The 26,510-nt window shown below is 61.8% G+C and overlaps 2 protein-coding genes across 3 annotated transcripts in view; one reads left to right on the top strand and one right to left on the bottom strand.

Annotated features, from left to right (window-relative positions):
- Positions 1-1,164: 1,164 nt before the first annotated feature.
- On the bottom strand, positions 1,165-13,393 carry CHST13 (carbohydrate sulfotransferase 13). The gene is made up of 3 exons (XM_060160961.1): positions 13,318-13,393; positions 3,852-3,961; positions 1,165-2,098 (listed from the first exon to the last, which is right to left on the bottom strand). The coding sequence occupies exons 1-3, from the start codon at positions 13,391-13,393 to the stop codon at positions 1,256-1,258; spliced, it is 1,029 nt and encodes a 342-aa protein (XP_060016944.1). The 3' UTR covers positions 1,165-1,255.
- UROC1 (urocanate hydratase 1) overlaps positions 12,671-26,510 on the top strand; it is a 38,523-nt gene continuing 24,683 nt past the window's right edge. The window contains exons 1-3 of one of the 2 annotated variants that reach the window (XM_060160959.1): positions 12,671-12,848; positions 25,229-25,359; positions 26,031-26,124. In XM_060160959.1, the coding sequence (XP_060016942.1) occupies positions 12,777-12,848; positions 25,229-25,359; positions 26,031-26,124 (297 nt within the window). In that variant the 5' untranslated portion in view covers positions 12,671-12,776. The remainder of the gene's footprint in view (positions 12,849-25,228; positions 25,360-26,030; positions 26,125-26,510) is intronic. The other variant, XM_060160958.1, reaches the window with a different exon arrangement.

Raw genomic sequence — 26,510 nt, 5'->3', positions numbered from 1 at the left:
ATAGCTTATGAGGGGGGGATCCTCATTGCCAAGCAGCCCAGCGCACACACACACACACACACACACACACACACACACACACACACACCCCACAAAACCCAGGGCAGGAGACAGCCCGAAGCGCAGGGCGTGGCTGAGCTGGTTCAGCTTTAAGCCTTGACCCAGGCAGAGTAAAAGGATAGGTTTCCCCCAGGTGTCGTTGTCGCCCCTTGAGCCAGAATGCAGCACGCTCCCCATGGTGTACCCCCTCCCTATCCCGCTCCCCACATAACCTCTGGCACCTGTGGGCTGCTGTGAAGGTGTCCCAGGCTCAAGATCAGACAACCTCATGCCCCCAGAACAAATGGCAAAATGAGACACAGAAACTCTGAAGTGTCAGAAAGTAACAAAACACATTTACTGCAAAAACGTGAGCTCCCCAGCTCACCAAGGCCGTATAAAGTCTGCCACGACGTTGCAACCTGGGCTCTGTGGGCTCAGGAAGACCGAGCAGGACAGAGACCAAGGGTGGGGCCGGAACAGGGCCCTCGGAGCTCCCGGCTCGGGACGCCCAGGTGGCCGGCAGCTCCCGATCGCCACCTGGGCGGAGCTGGCGACAAGGCTGGTCCTGCCCTGGGTCCGGCCCGGGAGGGGGTGCGGCCTTCTTTCCTCACCAGGGCAGGTTAGGTGGGGAGGGCCCCGGGATGGGCCACAGGCTGCGCCGAGCCAGCGTTCTAATCTTGCGCCACGGATAGGTTCCGGGACAGAGTGGACAAAAAACAGGCGCTCATGGGCTTCCCTGGTGGCGCAGTGGTTGGGAGTCCGCCTGCCGATGCAGGGGACGCGGGTTCGTGTCCCGGTCCGGGAAGATCCCACATGCCGCGGAGTGGCTGGGCCCGTGAGCCATGGCCGCTGGGCCTGCGCGTCCAGAACCTGTGCTCCGCAACGGGAGAGGCCACAACAGGGAGAGGCCGGCGTACCGCAAAAAAAAAAAACAGGCGCTCGCAACCTAAAAACCTATTATCCCATCCTCAGCCACTCAGGGGTCCTCGGGAAGCACCCGCCGGCTGGGGCGCTTCGAGGAAGCAGGCGGCAGGCACCCAGGGGTCCAGCCACCCCCCGCGGGGAGGTGGGCTGCACCAGGGCTGCACCGGGGATGCGGTTGGGCGGGGTGGGCGGGCCGAGGGTGAGAGAGCGCGGGGGCGGCGACTCTCCGGGCGGAGTCAGGGCCCCGCAGCCTGCGCAGTCTCCGCGCCCCATCCCCCCGCCCGCAGGGCTAGCGCAGCCGCAGGTAGGAGGGAGCGGAGTAGTTGAAGAGCAGGAAGTCCATCCTGTAGAGGCCGTAGAGGCGCTGCTGGTAGAAAGGGCTGATGTCGCGGAAGAGGCGCGCGGCACGGTCGCGCGCGGCGGCCTGGGCCCTGGACGGCGGCTCGGGGAAGCGCAGGCCGGGCGCGCCCACCAGGCTCAGCACGAAGGCCGCGTCCTCCGCCAGCGTCTCGAACTTGCCCACGACGTCGTAGCGCAGGCGGCACGGGTGGCAGAGCGCGTGGGCGCGCTCCCAGTGCTCGTTGAAGGGCCCGTCGCGGCGCGTGCGCGGGTCCAGCAGGTAGGCCAGGAACTCGGCGAAGCGCACGTCGTGGCCGCGGACCAGCGCGTCGGGGCCCGGGCGCGGCCGCAGACGGCGCACGATGCCGGTGCCGAAGCGGCGCTGGAAGGTGGCGCCCCAGGGCCGCTGCAGCTTGTTGCGGTAGGCCGAGGCCAGGCGCTCGAAGGGCTCGCGCACAAACAGGAAGGCCAGGTAGGCGCGCAGGCGCCGGTTGACCTCGGCCGGACTGAAGTCGGCCAGCGAGGGCAGGCGGCCGGGCGCGTGCGCCTCGTGCGCGGGGATGGCGCGCGGGTCTCCTGGGCCGCGGCCGCTCAGCGCCAGCAGCACGCGCTTCCAGTTGGTGCAGGCCACCTTGGGCACGTAGCAGTAGAGCAGGCCGTGGGCGTCGTCCACCAGCACGTGCCGCAGGTCCTCCGGCCGCAGCAGGGGCTGCCGGCGCGTGTGGTGGCTGCAGGCGCGGCGCAGCAGGTTGCGCCGCTGCCGGTGCACCTCGGCGAGCGCGGAGCGCGGGCCCTGCGGGGGACAGGACGGGGGTGGGTCAGGGCCGCGTGGGAGACAGGGGGCCTGGATGGGGGGAAATGAATCTACCCGGCCTGAGGCACGTGCAGGATGTAACTGATCGCGTGCACGGCACTCTGGACCCCGAGAGCCAGAAAACGGACGTGCGACGTCAGAGTCAGCCTGGTAAAGAAGTCTGACGTCAGAGCGCCAAGCGCCGGGGCAAACTGAGTATCTGCTCACCGTTCCCTAAAACCGGGGTGGGGTGTAAGACCAGAACCTTACACGGTAGTACCGTCCGGAGGATGGCGATGAGACCTGTGCCGGACCAGGGGCTGCTGGTCTCTGAGCATCTTGAGACGTAAGCAGTGCGTGTCCCGATGGCTTAGATTGGCCTCAGCTAGCTTTTCTGTCGCTTGCAGCCCCATGAATACCAAGACAGGCACTGCTTTCTCCATTTTACAGAAGAGAAAACAGCCTCAGAGAAAGTGGGTTGCCTGCAGCTGTCAAGGAGAGACGTTGGGACTCCACCTCGGGTTCCTCAGGATTCAGAAGCCGGGGCTGTGCCCACCGGTTCGGGACGGAGTCCTACAGCCACAGCCCTCATCCCTGCCGGCCTAGCTGGCCCTCCCCCAGGGTCTAGTCCTTACGAGCTCTGTGCCCTTCTCAGGGTCCTTGGCTTTCCTGTGCCAAGGGGCAGTGCCGTAGGTAAACGGGGATAATGACGCCCCGTCGCACAGGATTGCCGTGAGGCCTGCGTGGGCTCCCAGAACTCGAGTGCCCGGTGCACGGTCAGCACTTGTTGGTCAGACCGTTTCTCTGCTGTTGTCTGTCCAGCTGCAGGATGCCTTGACACGTAACGGCCACGGGGCCCTCAGGCTGCGAGGGGGCCGACAGCCCCACCAGGGCTTCTTGTTCCCTCAGAAGCCTGCTGAGAGGCTGGCCTGCCCTCCGCTCGCCATGTGGCCCAGGGCAAGCCTGTCACCCTCGCTGAACCAAGGCCTCCCACCTGCCCCCCGAGGGCGTGGGTGCCGTGGGCTCAGCCCTCGGGGCTTCGGTGAGCAGCTGCCTTCCCCAGCCCAGTGTGGTCCTTCTCCCCGGCTCCCTATTGCCCTTGCCCCGCTATGGCCCTCGGCCACCGCCACGTACTTGGTGCCCCTGTCCTTCTGCAGGCCCCGTGTCCCTTTCTCAGAGAGGGTCGGTCTCCATCTACACTGCGCCCTCCCGCCAGAGCTCAGGGCAGCCTGGACACAAGTCAGTGCAGGCTGGTGCGGGAAGCCATCAGATGCCATCCTGCCCCCGCGGGACCGTCAGCGCCTCGAGGGCAGGGACCCAGGTGACCCGCAGGTGCTCGGTAGTGCTGAGTGTGCCTGCTGGGGTGTGTGTGAGCCGGACGTGTGCTCCCAGTGGGCACAGTGTGTGGTCCCTGCAGGTCCCCCCGTTGGTGAGGGGGTGCCTGCCTGTCTCCCTCCGTCACAGCAGGACTGAGATCGGGGGTCCCTTGGCTGCCGCCTGTTGCCGTGGGTGGCACAGAGCCCGCTGGTCGTTCTGTCCGCCACGTGGAACAGTGCTGCAGAGAGCGTGGCCTCAGTCCACAGCTGGAGACCCCAGGTCTCAGCCTGCCCCACGATTTGCCCTGCCGCAGCCCAGCATTCCCTCCCAGACAGAGGCTAGCTGGGGCTGCAGCCCCACGGCAGCAGGTCCACGTGGGAGCTCGGGGTTTCCCGTGGCTGGAGGCGGAGGGAGGGACGGGCGTCTGTCCGCCTACCTGGTCCAGGTCGTAGAGCATCTGCAGGGGACTCCTCCTCTTGCCGCCAAGCCAGCTGGAGCCCACGGCCCTGTTTTCAAACGCTGGGGGTGTAAGGAGAGGGGCGTTCACTGCTGCACCAGACAGACTGGCCGTGTTCCTGGGGGCTTGGCCAACTCACCTCGGCACATTGGATCCACCTATGGGACTCAGTTTCCCGCCTGTGTCCCGCCTGCCTCTGGGGGCACTGACAGGGCCCGTCGTCCACCAGGGCAGGGTGCTTGGTGTCACTCCTGCCCCCACGTCCTGCCCTCCGGGAATGCCCTGAACCCCCAGCCTCTGCCACCTCCATCTGCCTTCATCTCACGCCCCACCTCTGCCAGCCACGTGCATGGAGCCCTGAGGGTTAGGGCTCAGCAGGCTGGCTGGGTCCAGCCTCCCCTGGCCCCGGGCACAGGCAGACAGAAAGGGCTGGGCAGCAGCGGACATGGTACAGCCAAGCTGCCGGCTCTGGTGGTGAGCAGGTGACCCGCAGGGGACACCTACAGTGGCCTGTACGTTCCCTGCTGGGGTGTGTGTCGCCTCATGGTAAATGCAAGTTTTGCTCTCGCCCAGACTGGCAGCCTCCGAGGGCAGGGATGCTCTCTGTCTCATCGCTGCATTCCTCAATCTTCCCCAAACTACCAAACACATGTTTTTCTTAAATATGATTATAGTTATTAATAAACTAATAAATTATAATGCAGTCTTTAAAAAATCACCCAAATTGGCAAGTCTCTGACTAGACTGACCAAGAAAAAATGAACACGCAAATTACTAACAATGGGAATGAAAGAGGAGACATTAGTAGTGGACCTTACAGAAATAAGAAAGGGTTGAAGAATACAGTATAAGCACCTGTACAACGGCAGATTTAACCTATGAAACTGACAATCTAGAAAGACACAACTTTCTGAAACTGAGTCAAGAAGAAAAAGAAAATCTCAACAGACATATAACAAGTAAAGAGATTAAATTAGTAATTTTAAAAAATTTCCAGAAAAGCCCAGGATCAGATTGCTTCACTGGTGAATTTTACCAAATATATAAAGAAAAAGTAACACTAATCTCTACCAAACTCTTCAACAAACAAACAAGCAAACAAAACAGAAGAGGAGAGAGCACGTCTCAATTCGTTATATGAACCCAGTATTACCCTGATACCAAAACCAAAGATGTCACAAAAAAAAGAAAACTATATACCAATATCTCTTATGAATATAGATGCAAAGTCTTCAAGGAAGTACTAGCGAACTAGATCCATGAACATGTGAAAAGGGTTATACACCATGACCGATTGAGATTTACTCCAGAAATGCGAGGTTGGTTCAACATAAAAGTATCAATCAAGGTAATACACCATGTTAATAGAATAAAGAAAAAACCCCACATGGTCATCAAGAGATGCAGAAAAAACACTGCACAAAAGTCAGTACCGTTTCATGATGAAAACACTAAACTAGGAATCGGATGGAACCTCGTCAAACTGATAAAGGCCATCTGGGAAAACCCCACAGCTAACACACTTAATGGCCATAAAAAGGAGTGAAGCGCTGACACCTGCTACCGTGTGGATGCACCTTGCAACCTGACACTGAGCGAAACGAGCCTCACGGAAGGCGCTAGCCACGTTGTTTGACTCTGTCTGTACAAAACGCCCAGGACAGGCAAATGCATAGAGGCAGGAAGTAGATGAGTGGTTTCCAGGGACTCTGGGTGGGATGGGGGGAGGGGCAGGCAGGCAGGCACTGGGAACATGGGGGGCAGGGCTAGTGGCTAACGTTCTGGGTTTGTACAGCTGTGACAGTGCACAGCTTTTGAATATGCTAAAAACCACTGTACACTTTAAAAAAGTGAATTTTCTAGAATGAGAGTATTAGCTCAATAAAACTAAATAGTATTGACCGTAAAAAGTAATATATGCAAGAACATGTGTAAGTCTGGTTTACAAATTTAAATACATTCAATGGATACTGAGAAATTATTGAATTCATAATAATATGGGATATTCATAAGAGGAATGTCTTTAAGAATTCAGGATCATATGAGAAAATGATATATTCATAAAAAAAACGAACCGTTCCAAGATCCTTGGCTTTCAACCAAATGAAGGGTCTTAAAATGCTGCCAGGATTCAAGGCTTTTCCTTAAGATAAGTCTTTGGCAAACAAGCAGACCTGGAAAATCTGATGCACTGATCTGTTGGCCGACTGACCACAAGCAGTGGTTCTCCAGCTTAAGCGTGCACGGGGCCTGTTGAAACACAGGTGGCCTGGCCCCGTACTCAGAGCTGCTGGCCCTCGCAGGTGTGGAGCGGGGCCCGTGAGTCTGTGTTTCTGACAGCGCAGGCGTGCTGCTGCTGCTGCTGGCGCGGCAGTGCACGTTGAGAACCGCTGAGCCGGAGCAGTGTCTGGTGGGGGTGGTTGGATGAACCAGTAAATGACAGGCGGACAGGCCGTGCCCCGGCCTCCAGAGCCCTCTGCGTGTACCTGAAGCCCGCTGTCCAGGCCACCTGCCAGGCCTCTGGCAGCCTCGGGGCCCCTCCCCACTCCAGTGTCCCCAGAACAAGGAGCACGCTCTGCTGTGACCAGGGCACGTGGAGGGGTGAGGCCCTCACGGCCTGCCCGGCTCTTGGGGGTCGTCGGCGGTCCCAAGACTTGAACCTCCGTTTCCCGGCTGCCGGCTGGCAGGGAGGCCTCCGGAGCTGCGGACACCACGGCAGCCCAGCACCACGCACAGCCCTGGGAGGCGCGACTCCGCCTCACCACTTTGCCGAGGGGATAGTGGAGCCTCTGAGAGGGGAGGAGCTTCCCTCAGGGTCACGGCTGGGGATGGAGAAAAGGCTGGAGCCCACCGCGGGGCATGCAGAGGAGCAGACCTAGGCCACCTGCACCCCAGAGCCCCATGACTCGGAAGCACGCAGCCTTCCGGAAACACCAAGCGTTGTGTGGGGCCTCGCGTTTCCTGGCCGGACCACCGCCTGCAGGAAAGTAGGTCCCATCCCAGACCCCGGGAGCCAGTGGGTGGAAGGCGAGAGGCCCAGAATAGCCGAGGCCAGTGATTACATGGCTGGGCCGCCGCGCCGCGCCCCGCCCAGCTCCACCCCTGCCACTGCACAGAGCAGGAGAGCCGCTCTGGCGGGGTGGGCAGGCTGGCCACGGAGGAGGGTCGAAGGGGAATGCGCTGGCGATCCCTGGGTCCAGCCCCGCCTCCGTGAAGCTGGAGGCCTGGGCTCCGAGGGTAGGGGCCATTCCCAGAGGGCCACACGGAGGCATCCTGCTACCCCCACTCCCGTGGCCAAGCCCTCCTGCCTGTGTCCTCTGCCCTCAGCCCCTCCACCAGCCTCCAGGTCTCAGGCCTCCCTGCTAAGGGCGCTGTGGAGCAGACGGGCCAGAGGGTTAGATGGGCAGGCCCAGCCTCACGGCCGGGGAGGGGCCTGGGCCAGCCCAGAGCAGCCACAGGCAAAGCCGCAGGCGGGTTCTCCTTTGGAAAAGGAAACAAAAATAGGTTCTAGAGAGAGAAGGGGGAGAGGGTGGCGGAAGGAGGGGGGGAGGGACTGAGAGGGGACGGAGACAAAGGCGGCTACACAGGAGGACAGGGACGGAGGCTGGGAGGAGGTGAAACAGACAACAGCAGGATGTCGGAAAGAGCGCAAAGCAAACTAGCTGGGTGTGAAGGGGCGGGAAGCAGAGGGGGCGAGCTGCCCGCAATCTGGGGGCGCCCAGGGCCCACGCCCACGGGGTCCAGGCCCGGGAGCCGTGCAGCCCCAGACTCACGAGCAGGCCTGGGTCCCGGCCCAGTGGGCCGGCGTGAGGCCCGGTCTGACAGCCCAGTGCCCGCTGCACGTGGGCTGGAGTGTCCTGGGCAGCACAGGAGCCTGCAGGGCGGCCGGGGAGCCGGGCAGGAGGTGCTGGGTGGGCGAGAGCCTGGCACCGTGCCCTTGCTTTGCTCACTGACACGCGTACTCCTGGGGGTAGGAACTATTGTTATCCCCACTTGACAGATGGGGAAACTGAGGCTTAAAGACTTAAAGAAAACTGCTGAGGCCTCACAGCAAGTAAGGGCCTTAAGCAGGCCTGACCCCAGGCCACGGCGTGAGTACCGTCCTTTACTGCCATGCCCTCGAGGCCCACCCTGCCCCGCACACTACCCCGCCCATCCTCACAGCACCGCAGGCCAGGGGGTGGCACGCGGCACAGGGAAGCTGAAAACAGAGAAACCGACAAACTGTCCTTGGCCCGCCCACCCTAAGGACAGGCCCGGCGCAGCCGTGCCCGGGCCACTGAGGCTGCACCCGTGGGGGAAGCTGTGCTTGGTGACCCCCTGCCCGGGGAGTAGAGGTTACGACGCGGCTTCTGGTTAATAAGTTCTAGCTGGGCCAGTGTCGCAAGAACAGATGGGCGGGAGTAGCGCTGTCTGGCCCATTCGGTCCCCTCGTGACGTGCAGGCCCGGGGCAGGGCTATTCCCTCCAGAGATCAAGCCCTTCACAAGAAAAAAGCAATCCTGCCGCTTTTTTTTTTTTTTTTTTTTTTTTTTTTAGTAGCCGCCTCTCCACTTGTATTTAAGATTCAGACTCGACACTGAGCTCCACAGCGCCCAGAACGGAACCCTGCTTGGTCAGATCACTCCCAGTACAGTTGCGTCCCCTCTGCCCGGGACAATCACAGGGTTTATTCCCACCACCGTGTGATGGTAAAGCCCACGTGGCTTCTCGCTGGCTGATGGCAAGTCCCAGTTCCTTCCAGGGCCTCTCCAGGCGCGGCCCCACCCTTCCCTGCTCACTCAGCTCCTGTCACACTGCCCTCCTGCTGGTCAGTGGACATATTAGGTGCGTCCCCACCTCAGGAGAAACCTCTACACTTTAGGGTCAATCCTTCTCATTCAGATCTCAGCTCAAATGTCCCACCAGAAAGAGGGCCTCTCCAATGAACAGCCTCCCGTTAATTTATTCACAGCACTCATTATGGCTGAGATCATCTGATTTGTGTGGGCTGATGTCTGGCTGCCCCTCTGGAAGGTCAGCTCTGCAAGGAGGGCACTGTCTTGTTTTCTTATAATCCCTGTACCTCAGCTAGTGTCTGCGAGTATTTATTTAAAGACTGATGGCCGCCTTCCTGGCCATGGGGCAATCACCCCAATTCCTAGCCTGTCATTCAAGGCCACTCACCAACCTCCAGTACCTTCCTGGCCTCCACTTCACTGCTCCCTCTCCTGAACCCTTGAGGGAGCAGCACATCCCTTAGCACACCAGGCCATCTCACTCCTCCATGCTTGTCTGTGCCACTCCCTCTGCCTGCAGTTCTCTTTCGTTGTTTCCCACCTGGTAAACTCCTATGCAGCCTTCAAAGCCCAACCCAAATACCTCTGCCCTGTACAGTAGAAAGCATAAGGGTTGGGATTTAGACATGGATTAAATCCTGGCACCCATACCTCCTAGTTGGGTGGCCTTGAGCAAGTCACTGCGTTTCTATTGATCTCAGCGTCTTCCTCTGCAAAAGGGGACGACCGGTCCCTACCCTGGAGCCTTCTGCTTTGCCAGCTGACTTTTACTCTCTGGAGGCCTGGAAGGTGCCTTAGAGCTCTGAACCCTTCGGCAGTTCGGGAGAGTGGGCAGCAGTGTGGTGAGCATCTACTGATTGGGCTCCCAGCAGCCACACCCCCTCCTTTTGGTCGCCCACCTGATTCCCCTCCAAACACAAACCTGCTTGTTCCCTCCATGTGGTTCTGATAGGCTCCACACTCCCGTAGCTGCTGGGTTGCGCATGTGACCAGGTCTGGCCAATCAGAGCATTGCATCCCTTTCTGCCACAGCGATTGGCTCAGAGGTGGGCACCATGTGATCCAATCTAGGCCAATGAGATGCCTCCTTGGGACCCTCGCTGAAACCACGGGTGAAGGCGCTGCCTGCTGGCTGGGGAGCGGGGAGTGAGGCCACCACAGAGAAAAACCAGACCTAGAGATGCAGACGTGGTTCGAGCCGCTGACGGCAGAGCATCTGGCCCAGTGAGTCTGAGACACTGCCCTCTGGGGGCGCCCCGTCTCGACCCGTCACCTTCTGTGATTCCAGGGCCCGGACAGAAGAGTCGGGGGTCCAGTAGGGCGCTGGGGCGCCACGGAGCAGGCGTTGAGAGACCTGGCGGGCTGGGGCCTGCGGGGCTCCGGGGGAGGCGGCGGATACAGGGCAGCCGGGGGCAAGCTCGGACGCCTGCACTGAGGAGCTGCTGCTGAGGCCTCAGAGACCCTGTCCTCACCGACCCCCCCCCAGCCCTGGCACGTTGGCTCACCAGGAGTCACTGGGCATTTCTGCATTTATTCTGCATGGCACCAAGTCCTGGTGTCTCATTAGAAACGGTGGCTGCCTACGGGGCCCTACACTGCACGACTGCAGGGGCTCCGAGACCATCGTGGACCGTTGTCCCCTCGGCCTGGGTCCCCAGGTGCTGCTGTGCCCGAGAAGGCAGCGGACGGACAGCGGGGACAGAGCCGCCGTCCCCACCCGAGCCTCCTGGGTCCTTCCCCCTGGAGCCTCTCCAGGAAGGCTGTTGGGGGAGAAGGTCCCTGTTACCCCACATCACGCTCGGACCTCGGCCAGGAAGCGGGGCCCTAAGGGACGGGATATGCCCCAGAGGACAGGGAGGGCAGCAGTCCAGCCCAGAAGGGGGGGCGGGCCCCCTGGGAACAAGCCCCCCACACACACACCCAGCGTCCCCTGGAAGTGAGCAGAGCCCCAGCCTGGCTCTGAGAGAAACACCCCTGATTGCCAACCTCAGGGAAGATGCTCAACCCTGTGAACCCGGAAGGGGATGGAGGTCAGGACGGGGTGGGGTAGGGCGGGCTGCAGCCCCTCCCAGCAAGGCCCCTGTGGACCAGCAGGGCTGGGGAGCTAAAGCAGTAGCATCACGGCTCCCCCTGGGTGTGCCTGTGGGGCCAGAGGGGACAGACTGCAGATCTGGGTTCTTGATGTTAAAACAGACGCTGGGAGGGCAGGTTGCCGGCGAGTTCTGTCCCCAGCCCAGCCTGACGCCGGCACAAGCGAATCCGTGGCCCAGGGCATCACACAGAAGCAGTCACCCCCCAGGTAAGCCACAGGGGAAGCCAGGGGTGGGCGGGCAGGGCGGCCAGTGGGCCTGTCAGTGGGGCCGGGGCGAGGGTAGGGCGCTGAGGGCAGCAGTGCCCCAGGCAGCTGCCTCACCTCCTCTGGCCTCTTCCTCATCCCCAGGACCCTGGCCACTAGGTCAGCGTTGGCCTGACGGGCACCAGTTGGGCTGCTTCAGACCTACCCACTAGAAAAGGGGCAGCAGAGCCCGCTTCGGGGGCCTCCGGCCCACCTCGTGGCAACTTCCGCCGCTTTGGAGACTCACCTGCCTGGAGGAGGGGGCTGCAGTCCCTCCTGGGCCCTGGAGCCCTATCCCCCTGCCACAAGCCACGTGCTCCACCCCCTTCCAACTCGGGCTAGCTGCCGGGACACACTCGGAGATGCCGCAGGCCCACCATTAGCACAGCCTCACTGGCTCCTGGGGTCAGGGGCTTCAGCTCAGGGCTTGGGGGCAGAAGAGCCAGCAGGGTAGGCTGGCTTGATTAGCCCTTGCGTGTCCAGGTCACCCTCACAGCTCTGATGGCTGGCAGCAGGCCATGGGGAAAAGTCTGAGAGTGCAGAAGGAACAGAGAGGGGCTCTGGGAAGCAGAGGAAAGGCCCCTCCCCGCCTGGGGGCGCTGGAAGCAGGGTTGCAGAAGGGTCTGCCAGGCCTGACGCAGTGAGGCCGCCCTGCTGGGGGAGAGGGTCATGGCCGAGGGTATTCGTGAGGCAGGTTCGGCTCAGGTGGGGAACGGCCTGAGCAAACGCTAGGAAGGGGGCACGGGAGGCACCCTCCTACCCTGCAGGAGAGGGAGGAGGTCAGAAGGAACAAAGTGCAGGCCCTCTCTCCCCCCACACCCGAGCCTGAGCCCTGGGGGCCAGGAGCCACTGTGCCCTGCCCGGCCCTAGGTCCTGGTAAACATTTGTCCAAGAAAGAGTGGGTGGCCAGTGTCATGACCGCAGACACTAGGACTACAGCCCACGCGATGTGGGGGGATGCTCGGCTCAGCTAGGGCATGGGAACCCCCTCCCCAGGAGGCAGGAGCACCACCCCCATGGCCCCCCAGCTCTCAGAACTGGTCGGGGGACGGAAAGACTGACTGCGGCTCCCTCCCGTGGGCCTGGGGAGGCGGCCAGGTCTGGGCAGCTGTGTCCAGACATGGAGGGGACGGTGTGAAGAGCAGGGTGACTGGGCAGAACCCTGGTGAGCCCCGAGGAGGCCTCCGAAGCCCAGCTCACCCCGACCCCAGCCCAGAGGCAGTCACAGAGGTTTGAGGGGAGCAGGAGAAGGAAGCCCCTCACCCCAGGATGCAGGGGGCACCAGGCCACCCATGCGACCTCTGGCTTGACGAAGAGGCTGGGAGCCACTTTGCTCCCGTTTAACTGCACTTCCCCAGAGACCCTGTAAGGAGGAACTCGAGCAGCCCATTTTACAGATGGGAGTACTAAGGCCCTGGGCAGGGGGGGCGGGGATAGGTCACCCAGACCCAGCCAGGTGGGTCCATGCTGCCCCCAAAGTCTCCTCAGCCTCATCTCTTGAGCCACCCTGACCCCACACTCCCATGGTCCCCTCCCACCTGGGGACACGGTTACTTCCTCCCCGGACGCCCTCTGCAAGGCTCCAAAGGAGTGATTCCAAGGATTCTTGTAGAGCCCACGGGGGGTGGGGGAGGAGATACAGATTCCCCCAACACACACTCTCACATTAACTCACACTCACACCAGGAAAAGGCACACAGAGCAGAGGTCAGAACGGGCCTCTGCCTGGGCACCTCCAGCCCCAGGCCGCCCACGGGCCCCTCGGCCTCTCCCGTGAGTGAAGACTCAGCACATGCCCGGCTCGGAGCTGGAAATCCGCACGGCGGTCACGACTGGCTGCCTGTTTCCCCCACCGGACCATGAGGTGGGTGCTCAGGACCCTAGTCCTTCCCGGTGCGAACTTAAGGCGGAGCAGGGGCGCCAGGGCGCAGCGCGGTGCGCGGAGGGGCCACCTCCGGACCCGGAGCGTCAAGCCCGCCGCCCTTGCGCGGCCGCAGCCCCGGAGGGGTTTCCGGGCGCTAAGCGGGGTGAGCGCGAGGCAAAGGAGGCAAACTTCCCGGGTGGGCCTAATGCCCTCCGCCGCCCACCACTCACCTGGTCCCTGGGCCCCGGCTGGTAGGCCCGGACTGTCACCTCTCACCTCTCCGGGCCTTGGGAGACCCACTCCCGAGGGGACAAGACCCTTGCGGGGAGCCGGGACAAGGGCGGGGCGTTTAGAGCCTTTCTGAGCCCGCCCGCCCCAGTGCCCCAGCCCGGGAGGAAACCGCAGGTGCCCCCGCCCGGTCGGGGGTCCGGCCGCTGGGGGGGCGGCCCTGGGGCCGGCGGGCACTCACCCGGGCACAGGAGCAGGAGCGCGGCGCCCAGACACGCGGCCACCAGCGCGCGCCGCCGCCACCAGCGCCTCCCCATGCTTGCCCGGCGCGCGCTGCTGTCCACGGGGTCCGGCCCGGCCCGCACCCGAAGCCGGCCCCCCGCCGCGCCCCGCCCCTGGACCCGCCCACGGACGAGTCCTCGGACCAGGACCTGAGGCCCGCCCCAGAGCAACTCGCCCCAGGCCCTCCCGCTGACCCGCTGACGGAAGAGTCCTCGGGCCGGACGCTCGCCGGGAACCGGACCCGAAACCCAACCCCCAACCCACCCCAGGGCCGCCCAGGGACTGGTCCTCGCTCCTGGATCCGGACCAGGGACCGCTTCGGGACCCTCCCGGCGGCGCGCACCACTGCCCTCGGCGCGGGGGCGAGGGCTCTGCTCGCCAGGGGCGGGGTGGGGGGGCGAGGCGGCGACTGCTGGGGACCAGGCAGGTGGGCGAGGCGGATCGGCGGGCCAGTCTGCCCGGCCCCCACCCAGTTCAGCGGGGCAGCCGAGCAGTGGTCCAGGGCGCCAAGGGTGGAGACTGGGTGGAGGGAGCCCTGTCGCCGGCGCGGCTCTGTCCTCTTGCGCTCGTCCGGGGGCGCCATCCTCTACCCGAGGCCGAGAAGCCTTGTCACATTGGCGGATGAGCGGGCCGGGGGAGCACGGTGTCCCGTTGCCTTTTTGCTGCGTTACGTACCAGGGGTCCAGGGGCTGGCTTGGGGCACTAGCCGCCAATACGTGACTCCCCCGGAACCCCCCTTCCCGGAATCAGGCCCAAGGGTGTCTCCTTCTCCTCCCAAGCCCACCCTGTAGCCTTGTGTTTACACGGTGGTCTGTGTGTGCTGGTGTGTGTGCTTGAGACAACACTGAGCAGTGTGAGTGTGTGGGAAAGGCTGCGTTTCTGAACTGCTTTTGAAGAATCTGCTGATTCCAACCCTGGTGGTGCCACTTACGTGCTGTGTGAGATCAAGAAAGTGGCCTAACCTCTCTGTGCCCCAGTTCCCTTTGCAGTGGCATAGTACTAGGACACACCTCATCCTGTTGTGGGAACTGAATGAGACACAGGAGGTGTTTGGCACGGCGTCTGGCACTCAGTGAGTGCCATCTAAGTACTTGACGTTGGTGGTGATTTTATTTTTACAGCTACTGTCTGTTTCTGGCAGGTGACTCTGGTTTCTGTTAAGGTGCTGATATAAAAATTCGTTCCCGGTATGTGTAAGTTTTAAAGGTCTATTTAAAGGAGAATATTAAATAAATAATGGTTCTGCTGTCTTAAAGATATGGCTTCAAATGCTATGATAGGTCTCAAATGGCAGAGGGGCAGGAAACAGTTCACAGACAAACCAGAAGTTCCCTATTATGACTTTCCAGACAAACGGGACAGAGAGCCTTGGCGAGCATCCAGGTCATGCCCAGAATGGCCTGCGGGCAGGGCTGCAGCTGCTAGGGGCCCAGGGCCTGGATTCCCGGTTATCTACACCCCCAGCCGGCCCCCAATCTCCCCTACACCCGCATTGGGACCAGCGTTCTCTGTAGGGCCCCAGCCCCTGGCGTCTTTAGGAAGGAGTCTCGGTCCCTGTGCTGCCACCTGGTGGCCAAAGTTGAGGACAACATCTCAGCCCATTCCCATCCAGGAAAGTCCCTGGAGGCCCCTGGGGGCCCAGTGTTGGGTCCTGGGGTGGGAGGGTGAGCACGCCTCGCCAGAGGCCCAGGGCCTTGGCAGCTCCCCTGAGAAGACGCCAGCTGCGGCCTCTGCCCTCTCACGGGAGTTCGCATGCATTCGATCCCTCGTTCAACAGGCACCGGGTACCCACTGGGTGCTGAGGCCCTAGGGGAGAACAGGACAGGGCGCCCTCTGCCCTCGTGGGCTACAGTATGGATGGGGGAGGGCATAGGAAAAGGGGCGAACATGTGCGATCACGGCAGGTGGCAAACGTGCTATGAAGAAAATAAGGGTGGGGCAGAGGGAGGTGTGCAGGGCCAGCCTCGGAGGTACCAGCAGCAGAGGTGCGTAGGCGGCGAGCTGCAGAAGGAACAGCCCTTGCGGAGGCCCTGAGGCGCCTGCTATAGCTGTTGCCCTCAAATTCAGGCGTTAAACGTTTCAATTTCGCTCACAGTTCAGTGGGTGAGGAATTGGGGGAGGGGCTCCGGTGGGCGCTTTTCACTGGGGATCTCACGCTACTGCGTGAGACGGCAGCTGGGACTGGTCGTCCGGAGGCCGGCCCAGGCTGGCCGACCCGACGGCTCCGTCCCAGCTGGGCAGACACCGCAGCACTCGCACTCCTCACGCCCCAGGTGGGGTCTGGCTCCGGGGGTTGCTCCCACAGAGCCTCAGGCTGCCTCCTGTTGCTTCCCCGGGAACCGCTAGGGCCGCCCCAGCCTCGCTCAGAGAAGCACCCGAGCAAGGATTTGCCGGCATGTTTAAAAGCACCAAGGGCGTAGAGATGCACCTGCTCCTGAACGGGAAGCAGCAAGGGGGCTCTGAGGTGGACAAGGTGGGTGGGAGAAGTCGGAGAGGCCGATAGGGCGTCCACGTCCCCAGCCCGTCGTGGGCCACGGTGTGGGCTGTTCTAACTGCCCCGCTGCCGATGGACTACAGGTTGGCGGGAGGAGGTGGGAAGGCGGGAGGCTGGGCCGACTCTGGGAGAGGTGAGGGGTGTGGACCAGGGTGCGGTGGTCTCAGAGCCCCGGCTATACTTTGAAAGTAGAGGGGTCAGAGGTCAGGGAGCCTCAGAGAAGCCACCCAGGGCGGCAGAGTGGCTGGAGGGGAAGCAGGCACTAGGTTGATGGTCCAAGGGACAGAGGTCCTGCCTGGCTCGAGAAGGCCTGATGGGCCTGCTGGTGACACGGCAGAGATTGGGGCCCAGTGTGGCCTGGGTGGTGGTACCAGGCGGGCAGGGCTGGGCTTTCGGTGCTGGTCGCCAGGTGCTAGGAAGAGAGGCTGGCCAGGACAGGAGTAGCGGCTGGGAGTGACGGGAGGGGAGACTGAGGCAGGCACTCGATGCTGAAGAGGACAGGCCACGGCCAGCACCAGGAGCCCGAGGCCTGAGGCCCAGGGAGGCACATGCTGAGGGCCTGCCTGCCTTTCTTTTTTTTTTTTTTTTTTTGCGGTATGCGGGCCTCTCACTGTTGTGGCCTCGCCCGTTGCGGAGCACAGTCTCCGGACGCGCAAGCTCAGCGGCCATGGCTCACGGGCCCAGCCGCTCCGCGGCATGTGGGATCTTCCCGGACCGGGGCACGAACCCGTGTCCCCTGCATCGGCAGGCGGACTCTCAACCACTGCGCCACCAGGGAAGCCCATGCCTGCCTTTCTTTACTCCTTGTTAGTTTTACATTTTATTTACTTGGTTTGTCCATGGAGCCAAATTCAAAAACTCCACAGTTCTCTTGAATTGAGGTGAAATTCAGGTACCATAAAATTACTTATTGAAAAGTGTACAATTTAGTGCCCTGACGATGTGGAAAGCACCAGTCTTACAGGGAAGGGTCTCCTTTCCTCCTGTTCTCTCCCAGTTCCTTGTGGATCCTTCAGAGACAGTTCACGCCCACGTGTATACGTTTTCTTTGCTTTCTGTGCTATTACATTGCTCTGTTCCTTGCTTTTTTGATAGTGGCAACAATGAGAAAAATAACATCTTATCCGGTGCTGCTTCTGCACAGGTGCTGTTCTAAGACCTTCACGTGTGTTACCTCGTTTAATACTCAGATCCCATGAGGTAGCTACTGTTACTGGTTTCATTTTACAGACCAGGAAACTGAGGCACAGAGAGGCTAAGGAACTGACCCAAGGACCTACAGCTCGTGAGTGGTATAGCCAGGTTCCACTTACCTGTCTGCCATATTTAACATCTGTGAGACCCCAGTGGTTTTAAATAGCTTTTAGGGTGTTTAAAAATCAAACTGTTTATTTGGGGATCCTTGTAGAGTCACGTGCAGTTGTAAGAAACAGTAAGAGAGACCCGGGTGCCCTGTTCCCCCGTGGTAGCGTCCTGCTGTCTGTAGCCCGAGGTCACAACCAGGACACGGATACAGTCCCCCCTTCGGTTCAGGACAGCGGAAAATGTTTTTAGTTGGTTGCCAACATTTAAAAGTGAGATTTCACAAAAAGTGTTAGATTTGTGGCTTCTCGAGGCCTCGCCCAGAAGCAAATCCTGAGTGGAGGTCTCGGTACAGCCTGTCCGTTGGGGGCATGGGATGGGGATACCCGCGGGGCAGCTCAGCCCACTCCTGCCAGGGGCTCCCCAGAGCTGCTGCCTCCACCCATGCCCTGCCGCGGCGAGGGCGCTGGGGTATTTGCCCACCGCTGTTGCTGGCGGAGAGCTGCTCCCCAGCAGATGGGGAGGGGGCTGGCGATTCTCCAGCCCTTCCAACCCCCCTCTGAGCGGGAGGTGCAGGTACCGGCTGCTGGCGGTCACAGCTGCGTGACCTGCAGGCCCAGGCAGGGGCCTGTCCCCAGTGCCCGTAGCGGTGCCGGGCCAGGACACTGCCCGGTCCCTGGTGTCGGAGAGAGCGTTGGATGGACGGCTGCAAGCCTGCGTGCGTGTCTGCTGCTCACCCTACGAGGCAGCCTCCCCGCCCCCTGGACACAAGAGTACGCTCGCTGCCCGGCCGGAGATCTGGGAGGCCGAGGGGCGGCTGGAGCCAGACCCCTCGGCTCCAGGGGCCCAGATCCCAGCTCCACCAGGACTAGCTGTGTGGCCTTGGGCAGTTTCCACACCCATGAAACGGGACAGTGGGCCCCGCAGGCCAGTGAGGGCACAGGGTGCCCCGGATGACGTGCGGTGCTCCGAGGAGTAACCGTCCGGAGGCGTCAGCCGTCCTGCTCTCGTGCCAAGTGCAGGCCCCACGCCGGGCACCCACCTGGTGGCTGCGTGCCTCCCACCCCTTGCGTGAGGCCGCAGGGCCGGCCCGCAGCTGAGCTGGGTCCACAGCCAGGTGTGCTGCCTCCCCGGGGCCCCCGGGATTCTAGCGGCCCCTGGGCCTCAGCCACCCCACCCGGAGTGCGGGGCGAAGAAGCAGCACCTTCCCACAGGGGCGCTCGTGGGATGGGGCTCGTTGAGCGCCTGGGAAGGAGTGGGGCGGCCCGCACCCCAGTGGGGGCTGAGGAGGGTGTAGCTGCCGCTGGCCGGGCTCCCGCCACCCCTGTCACCCAGGGGGCAGGGAGGAGGGATACGAGGGCCACCACATCTGTGCCGGGCCAGTGTCACGGGCCCCCCATCATCAAGACACAAACCCCACGTCGCCTGCCGGGTGTAACTCCCCCATGAGACAAACCCGAACACGAGAGCGCTCCCATGCTGTGTCCTGGAAGACACGCCCCTCAGGGCCAGCACCCCACTAAAAGGACAAAGGAACCCTCACCCAGGCGTCCCTGGCACGGAGCCTGCCTGTCCCAGGACACCGCCCCCAGGTCAACACTGCGGGCGCCAGCCTGGGGCCGTGACCCTCCGACCTCCGACCTGCACACGGCTCCTTCCGGAGGCCCGGGGGCCAATGAGGGGCTGGAGGGGGTGGGCCTGGAGCCAGAGGACCCCGCCCAGCCGGACCTCGACTGCCCGGTCCCTCCGCGGCCCCCGCAGAGTGGGCCTCCGCCTCGCGTCCGCTAGACATGTCCAGCCTCCAGGCGCTGTGCTCCGGCCTGCCCTTGCGGCCTCTCCCAGAGAACCGGGGACGCCGGGCCGGGCTGCCCCACGCCCCGGTCAGGACCCCCGGCCTCAGCCCCGCTGAGGAGCAGGTAAGAGCCGGGCCCCCTCCTGCAGGGCCGTTTGCCCTCTGGGTGGACCGGCTGGGCAGTGCCCACGTCCTGCTCTGAGCCGTGTGTGCTTCACACCCGATATCGGGTGCTTCACACCCGATATCCCTCATTCTTTGCCCAGTGGCCGCCCTGGGGGGTAGGAGTCCGGCCCCCATTTACTGATGGGGAGGGACCCTGGGGCTCACGATCACCCAGCCAGCAAGCGGGGGCCTGTGGCCGCCTCCAGCCCAGGAAGGCGAAGTGAGCGCAGGAGCCGGACTGCAAGTCCCGCCCCAGCTTCCGGAGCGTGAGCCACCAGGGGCCCCCCTCCTGGCCATGACACACAGGTGTGCGCAGGCGGCTGGAGTGAGGCCGAAAAAGAGCTTTCTCCTGTTTTCCTTTACTGAGGATGGCTTGACAACCTCAGGAACCCTGGGGGAAAGTAGCAAGTACAAGTGAGCGCAGAGATTAAAAGAGGGGTCCCGCCACCCGGACAGAGGCTGCCGCCCTCCCGGGGCGGCCGTGGGAGGGGGGGCACAGGGCGTGCAAACTGGAGGGGCTGCCGGGGGATCAGGCGGACTTTAGAGTTTCCACCCTGGTCACCTTCCTGCTGGGCGCCAATGCCTCGACCTTTGGCGTGGGGACCCAGAGGGCTCTGCCGCCTGCGCATCCCAGGGGACACCCTGATGGGCGGTGATGGGAGCAGCTGAAGGGCGCGGGCCCTTGGAGTGGGGTGGCATGCGGTCTGGGGAGTCTGAGCTGTGGAAGGGGCTGAATCTTCGGTGTGGGTGTCCGAGGCGTGGGGAGCCTGCAGCCTGCTGGTCCTGGGGGACAAGGAGAAAGAGGCGTATGGCTCTGTGCCCCTCCCCCTTCCTGCTGCTCTTTGGTCTTTGACCCGGGTTCTGCTGCAATTCCCTGGGCGGTAGGAGGCCACTCCGGGGTTCCTGGTCGGGGCTGGTCACCAGAGAGACCAAGCCGTGGTCGCATGTCACCGTGAGGGGCCGGGAATGGAGTTAATGATACATCATGCCCACGCCTACCAGATCCCCCAGCTACGGGGTTGGCAGTGTCTGGGTTTGTGAACACGTGGAGGTGCGGCGGGCGCCTGCCCCTTCCCCCGCCCCGGCCGAGGGTTGCTGCTCACCTGTACCCTTCGTCACATCCTTTGTTATGTAATGAACCGGCGAACGTGTTCCCCTGAGTTCTGTGAGCCATTCTGGCGAATTTTTAAACCTGAGGAGGGGCGTGGGCTCCCCATTCCTAGCTGGTTGGTCGGGAGCACAGGCGACAATGGGGCGTGTAATTGGCGTCTGAAGCGGGCCGTCGTGGGGCTGAGCCCTTAGCCTGTGGGCGGGCTCTGGGCGGACTGCGGTCCACAGGGTCCCGGCTGGACTGAAGTGTAGGACTCCATCCAGGTCGGAGGAGCGGTGGGTGTTGGAGGACCCACGCGTCCACTCCCTGCCGGGACCTGCGAGAGGACACGAGAGCGCCTCCTGGACAGGCCCAGCCCCAGGGACGGCTTCCTCTGTGGCCGGCTTTACGTTTTCCTCTGGCTGGTTTTCTGTTTTATTTAAACGTCCCTTTGAATTTTGACATAAGCTCTTAAAGGTAGTTTTAAGAGATAAGTCAAATATTATAACGTTTCCTAACCTTTTGGTGTCTCCTTCCAGACACTTTCTATGTGCGCACAAGGTGTGTGTGTCCGTCCTTCTTAAAAGCGTAAGTGGAAGCTTTCTTTTGAGGCTGTTCCTTGTGGGCGCGTTTGGAGCTGCCCCATGGTTTGAACTATTGTTGTTTTTCGTGGTTTGGATGAACAAAGACATGCTCCACTCTTCGTTCTTCTTTAAGTGGATTTCTGTTGAAACGCAGAGGATGGTCTGGCTGTCGCGTTTCAGTCCCTGTGGGACTGTAGTGCAGAGGGAGGGTCTCGTCACATCCTGTTAGAAACGTCCTCGGCATCCCCGCTCCCCCACGTGCAGCTTCTCTTACCGATATTTCCCCAAAGCGTGCCCCACCCTCAGGGGCTGTGCTGGACCTGAGCTGCCACGTCTGAAGACCTCCCACCACTGCTGACCATACTCCTCAGCTTCTTGAGGGTGGGGTTCTGTGGGGCTCACTTCTGGGTCTTCAGTGATGCCAGAGCTGTTTGTTGAATGAGTGAACAAGACCATGTGCTAAGCGCCCGAACCAACACCCTCTAAGAGTTCAGCGGGCAGGAGAAACCTAGGAAAGCTTCTTGGAGGAGGTGGTCTTGGCACCAGAGGCAAGGTTCCCAGACTTGGAGATCTGAGAGGCGAGGCATCTGGGACAGAAGGAGGCGGTGAGTGGAGATGCAGAGACGGGCCTGTGCAAAGGAGGCTGGGCTGGACGAGGCCCCGCGTAGGCCCAGGCTGGGTGCCGACCTCAAGAGCCAGGCCCAGCCTGACTACTGGGGGGCCTGGATGCCCACCAGTGTGCCCTGTGTCAGAAGCCCATGAAGGTCTCAGAGCCGGAGTGTGAGCTGCTGCTTGGCATGTGCCCACAGAGAGCGAGGGCTGGTGCAGAGCTCCTAGGGGGGCAGGTGGACAGGGGCCCGGCGTGGAGGCCACGAGTGTGCAGACGGTCGTCCTGGCAGCTGGCCCCCCAGTGGCCCATGTGTGCCAGGTGCCGGGTGAGCAGCCCTGTGAGGTGGGGGCCATCTGCTCCTTTTACAGAACAGGAGGCTGACGTTCAGAGAGGTGAGGTGTGCTGGCTGGAAGAGACAGGGCAGGGATTCTCCCCTCAGAGCCTCCTGGAGCACCAGCCCTGCCGCGTCATTTTCCAGCCTCCAGAGGCGCCTGCGTTCCCGGGCTCCTGGGCCCATCCTCTGTCCTCAAAGCTGGCAGCACAGCACATTGAAGTCCCTCTTTCTTGCTCTGAACATCCCTCTCCTCTCAGAAGGACGCTCGTGATTCCCAGGGCTGACCTGGAGAGGCAGGGTCATCTCACATCTCAAAATCCTTCCGTCATCACATCTGCAAAGTCTCTTTCGCCATGTAACATGACATATTCCTGGGGAATAGGGTGTGGACATCGTTGGGGGCCATAATTCTGTCCCCCATCCCATCAGGCACCCAGAATTTTCCAGCCCAGTGGCTGAACACGGGACTTCTATGAAATAATCCCATGACCCTAAGGGTACAGGCCACTGAGCTTGTCCGCTTCTTATGCCTTTGAGGTCAAGGTCGGGGAGATGGAGGTCTCTGGAATTCTGTCCAGTTTATGTGCGTTAGATGCTTCTGATTTTGCCAGTAAGAGCCCACTGGTAACTGCATTCTGTGATTAACAGGCCACAATCTCACCTGTGAAATTCCACGTGCTACACAGCAGACCCTCCGGGGCAGACTTGCCGTGGAGCTGAGGTAGAAGCAGTGCGGCATGAGCGCCAGCTGACCCCGGGGGTGAATCCCAAGTATGGCCCCCACGGGCTCTTCCTGGCAGCATTTGAAGTAAACTGAAGACTTTTTAACAAGGAAGCTGCAAAGCAGGGGAGGGGGAGAAGCAAGAAATGCCCCCGGCTCTGGCTTGGGTGTCTTTACAGGAGCAGGAGGGCGCGGCGCTGCACTGTGTGCTGGGCCGTGCGTGTTATCTCATTAGTCCTTCCAGCAACACGGCCAAGCTGGCGCCCCGAGGGATGCAGAAACAGACGGGCGGCCTCCCGGGCTGGTCCAGCCGGTGCTTAGCAGGGCCCGGGAGGCAGCTGTGCCTGCCTTTCCGAGCTCATTGGGAAACCGTCCCGCCTCTCCACCTGGCCTGTCCTCATGGGGCCTCCTCTGCTGAGGCTGCCCCTCATCCCCCCGGGGGGCAGGTCACACGCCTGTCCGAGTTGCATTTTCTCGTCCTGACCCCGAGAACTGCCCCCATTCAGAGCTTGGGGTATTGAATCCAGGCCAGCAGAGCTGCTGCTTTAATTTTTTCACTCAAGAAATAGTCACTGCAGGCCTGTTACGTAAATTCAGACACAGAAGATAAAGCTATTGAACAAAAGTGTAACAGAAGACAACTTTGCTGAACTAGTAGAAATGTGAAATTTCAGATACAAAGACAGTTTATCGTTGAAAGAACCAAAAGAAACCCCAACGTACAATAGTCCACGTGAAGACATATCCAGGCTAGTTTTCTGAATTTCAGGGAGAAAGAGAAATTCAGCAAATCCTGAGATGGAAATTGTCCACAGGGAGCAATAGCCCAGCAGCTGGGAAGGGGGCTTAGGGGGTCGGAACCAGTATTCGGGGTAGGATGTATTAGGGCCCGTGTAGAAAGGTCACGCGTCCCGTGGAGCGTGTGTGTGTGACACGTTGCTTTTGAAACTTTTCTGTAAATGTTCAGTTTCTCTTGGCGAGCTCTGATTGGAAGCTGTACACTGATAGAAAAAACCACCCAACCTCTGCGGCGAGGTGTAACCTGGACCCCAGAGGCCCAGGCCGAGGCAACGGGCATGACCCTGAAGGGCCCAGCCCTCCTGAGCTCTGGCGCACGCCTAGCCCTGCCTGCCCTTGAAGCCGTGTCCCTGGCCTTCTGCAGCATGCCCTCCCCACGCCGGCCTCTTCCCCTCCCGCCCTGCTGCTGCGCGCGGCTCGCTCGTGCCTCCCCGGGGGTCCCGGACCAGCGGCAGCAGCTGGGATCCCGTCAGAAACGTGAGTCAGAGACGCTGCGGGCGGGCCCAGCCCTCCGATGCACCTGACCCTCTGCATGATTCTCAAGTCCGCTGGAGTCTGAGCACCGCCTGTGGACGTATTTCTAGCCACCTTTCGATTTTTCCAAGAGAGCAGGAATTACGTGCTTTATTCCATGTGGACCTTAGAGGGGGACCCGCTGTGCAAACCCTGTCAAGTCCCCGTCACTCCTGAGCTGGAGTTTCCCTCGTTGCCCTTCTTGCCCTCGGCTTCCTCCTGAACCGCCCTCCCCCTCCTCTCTCCTCCCACCCCACGTGCCCCCAGGCCCCCAGTGACACCCTTGTCGCGCGTGCTGGACCTCAGGGCACACGGGGCAGGCTGTCCTCCTGGCCGGGTTCCGGCTCTCTGTCTCCCGGGCTGGCCCTGCGCCCTGCCTGCCCACGTGCTGGTGTCCTCAGGGCCCAGGCCGGGGCCATAGGCTCTTCTCCCGTCACCTCTGCCCACCCGTCTTCTCTGAGGCTCACACTGCCTCCCCCTCGGTGGACGTGTGTCGAATGAATGCGTTCACACCGGCCCCTCGTCACGCCCCCAGAGCAGTTTGTTCTCCAGGGTCAGCTGGTTGAAGGCGTGGCCTCGACGTCCGCCCCAACACAGGGTCGTCACCCCGCGCCCCCAGCCGCAGGCTCCTGCCGGGTGGTGGGAGGGGGAGCGCTGTGAAGGGTCCGCCAGGACCCTGGCCCTGCTTGAGCTCAGCGAGACTGATGGGGGGCAAGGAGCCAATGGTGAAGCGTCCGAAGACGCAGAGCCTGTGGGAGAGAAGCGTGGAGGTGCTGAGAGTCAAGACCGCACGGTCAAGGCAGGCCCCCAAGGACGGGCGCCTGGGCTGGGGCTTCGAGGAGGGGGCTCCCAGGGAGGCAGCTGGCATGGGGGCTGGGGCAGCAGGAAGGGAAGGGGCCGGACAGGAGCACGAGGGCCGTCTGGAGAAGGCTGACGGGGGCAGGAGTCGCGCCGCTCTCCACGGTGTGCGATGAGAAGCCTTAGACGCTTCTTCCTGCTCTTGGGCGCCTGTCGCTGGCTCCAGGCACTGCCCCGGGCCTCCCGGAGCTGTGTGCCGCCCGAGGCTACCGGCCACGCTGGGTGCTGCTCCGCACTTGCACAGAGAGCCTCTGGGCCTGGCTCGTCAGCCTGCCCTCCCCCCCCCCCCCCGCGAGTTTGCACCTGCTGTTGTAGCCACGGGCCTCGGGGCAGCCCCTCTCTGGTCCTTGCCTTGGGTCAAGCAGCCTGGTCCCCCGGTGAGCAAGAAGAGGGAGGGACTCGAGGGCTGCTGAGGGAAGCAGGAAGGGCAGTCAGGGAAGGCTTCCTGCAGGAGGCATCACGGTAGGCTGGCCCGGGGTGAGAACCAGGCAGTCTCCGGACAGGGCCCTGGGTTTCTGAGTGGAACAGAGGCAAATCCAGGTGGGGAGATCTTGGCCTGGAGCCCGCACCCCCGCCATCCTCACCCCTCTCCCCTTCCCCCACCCCCAGCTGGCGCTGAGGAATGCCCTTCGGTACTTCCCCCCGGACACCCAGGAGCTGCTGGCCCCCGAGTTCGCCCAGGAGCTGCGACTGTATGGGCACATCTACATGTACCGCTTCTGCCCCGACATTGAAATGAAGTGAGTGCTGGGCCACAGATTCACAGGGGCCCAGAGTGGGAGGCTCCCTGGAGGGACCCTGCTGGGGGTCAGGACACAGTGAGGGGGAGGTCCAGGCTGTTCCCACTAGGAGGCCCATGGACGCGTCTGCCCTGGGCCAGGCTTGGGGCTGCTGCCAGGTCCTGGCAGGAGGATCTGCCTTCCTCACCGTCCCCAGGAGATGCTGCCCCTGCCCGGGCATCACACTCTGAGCACCATTGTTCTTGGAAATGCCGGAAGCGCAGACTGTCGGGAATGACCCCGCAAAGCGGGAGCCACCTGCCCTCGCTCCTGTCTGGGGCTGCTGGCCTGGCGCCCACTGCAGAATGCGTGCCCAGGAGCACTGATGGCCGAAGGAAAGGACGGATGAATCGAGTCCACCTGCAGGAGGGGCCTCAGCTTTGCTTTGCAGTCCGCTTTATCCCAGTCGGAGCCTGCCCACTGGGGATGGAGGGCGGCCTGGGCGGGAGGGGCCCGGCACAAAGCAGGAGGGCGTTTGGAAGCACCTCCTGCTGGGAGTTCCAAGGCGCCTTCTGCGGGATGCCAGGGCTTGCTGTCCCCTCTGCGCCCAGCCCAGGCTGGGCCCAAGCTTTAGCAGGAAGGAAGCCTGTGCCCGCCCATCGTCAGGCCTGGCAGCTGCGCCCCCTTTGCAGGGCCTACCCAGTGGAGCAGTACCCCTGCCGGACGAGAGCGGCTGCAGCTATCATGCACATGGTCATGAACAACCTGGACCCTGCCGTGGCCCAGGTAAAGGCCAGGACACGGGGCCAGGGACCAGCAGTGGAAACGGAATGGGAGAAGCGCATGAAATGCTCTCAGGCTTTTTATTCAGAAATAATGATAGATTTGAGGGAAATCGCAAAGACCGTGCAGAGAGGACATCATCCCCTTCTCCAGGGTGCCCCCAGCAGCTGCATCTTCGGTAACTACGGTGCAGCATCAGCACCACGACACCAGCGTCGGTACAACAGACACACGTGTAATTTTACATTTTCTGATAGCCACATGCAAACTGAAAAGAAACAGATTTAATACTGTAGTTTGTCCCAATATATGCAAAATATTATCATTTAACACGTGACCATCAACGTAAATATTCTGTAGTGTTTTTCCTACCGAGTCCTTGAAACCAG

This window comes from Lagenorhynchus albirostris, chromosome 10 (assembly GCF_949774975.1).
Source record: "Lagenorhynchus albirostris chromosome 10, mLagAlb1.1, whole genome shotgun sequence".
NCBI lineage: Eukaryota > Metazoa > Chordata > Mammalia > Artiodactyla > Delphinidae > Lagenorhynchus > Lagenorhynchus albirostris.
This window is presented reverse-complemented; position numbering and strand designations above follow the sequence as displayed.

Coding starts and splice junctions, on each gene's coding strand:
- CHST13 (XM_060160961.1), bottom strand. CDS start 13,393: ATGGGGAGGCGCTGGTGGCGGCGGCGCGCGCTGGTGGCCGCGTGTCTG. Junction 3,962..13,317: donor GCTCCTGCTCCTGTGCCCGG/GTGAGTGCCCGC, acceptor CTGGTGCAGCAG/TGAACGCCCCTCTCCTTACA. Junction 2,099..3,851: donor TGCTCTACGACCTGGACCAG/GTAGGCGGACAG, acceptor TGTCCCCCGCAG/GGCCCGCGCTCCGCGCTCGC.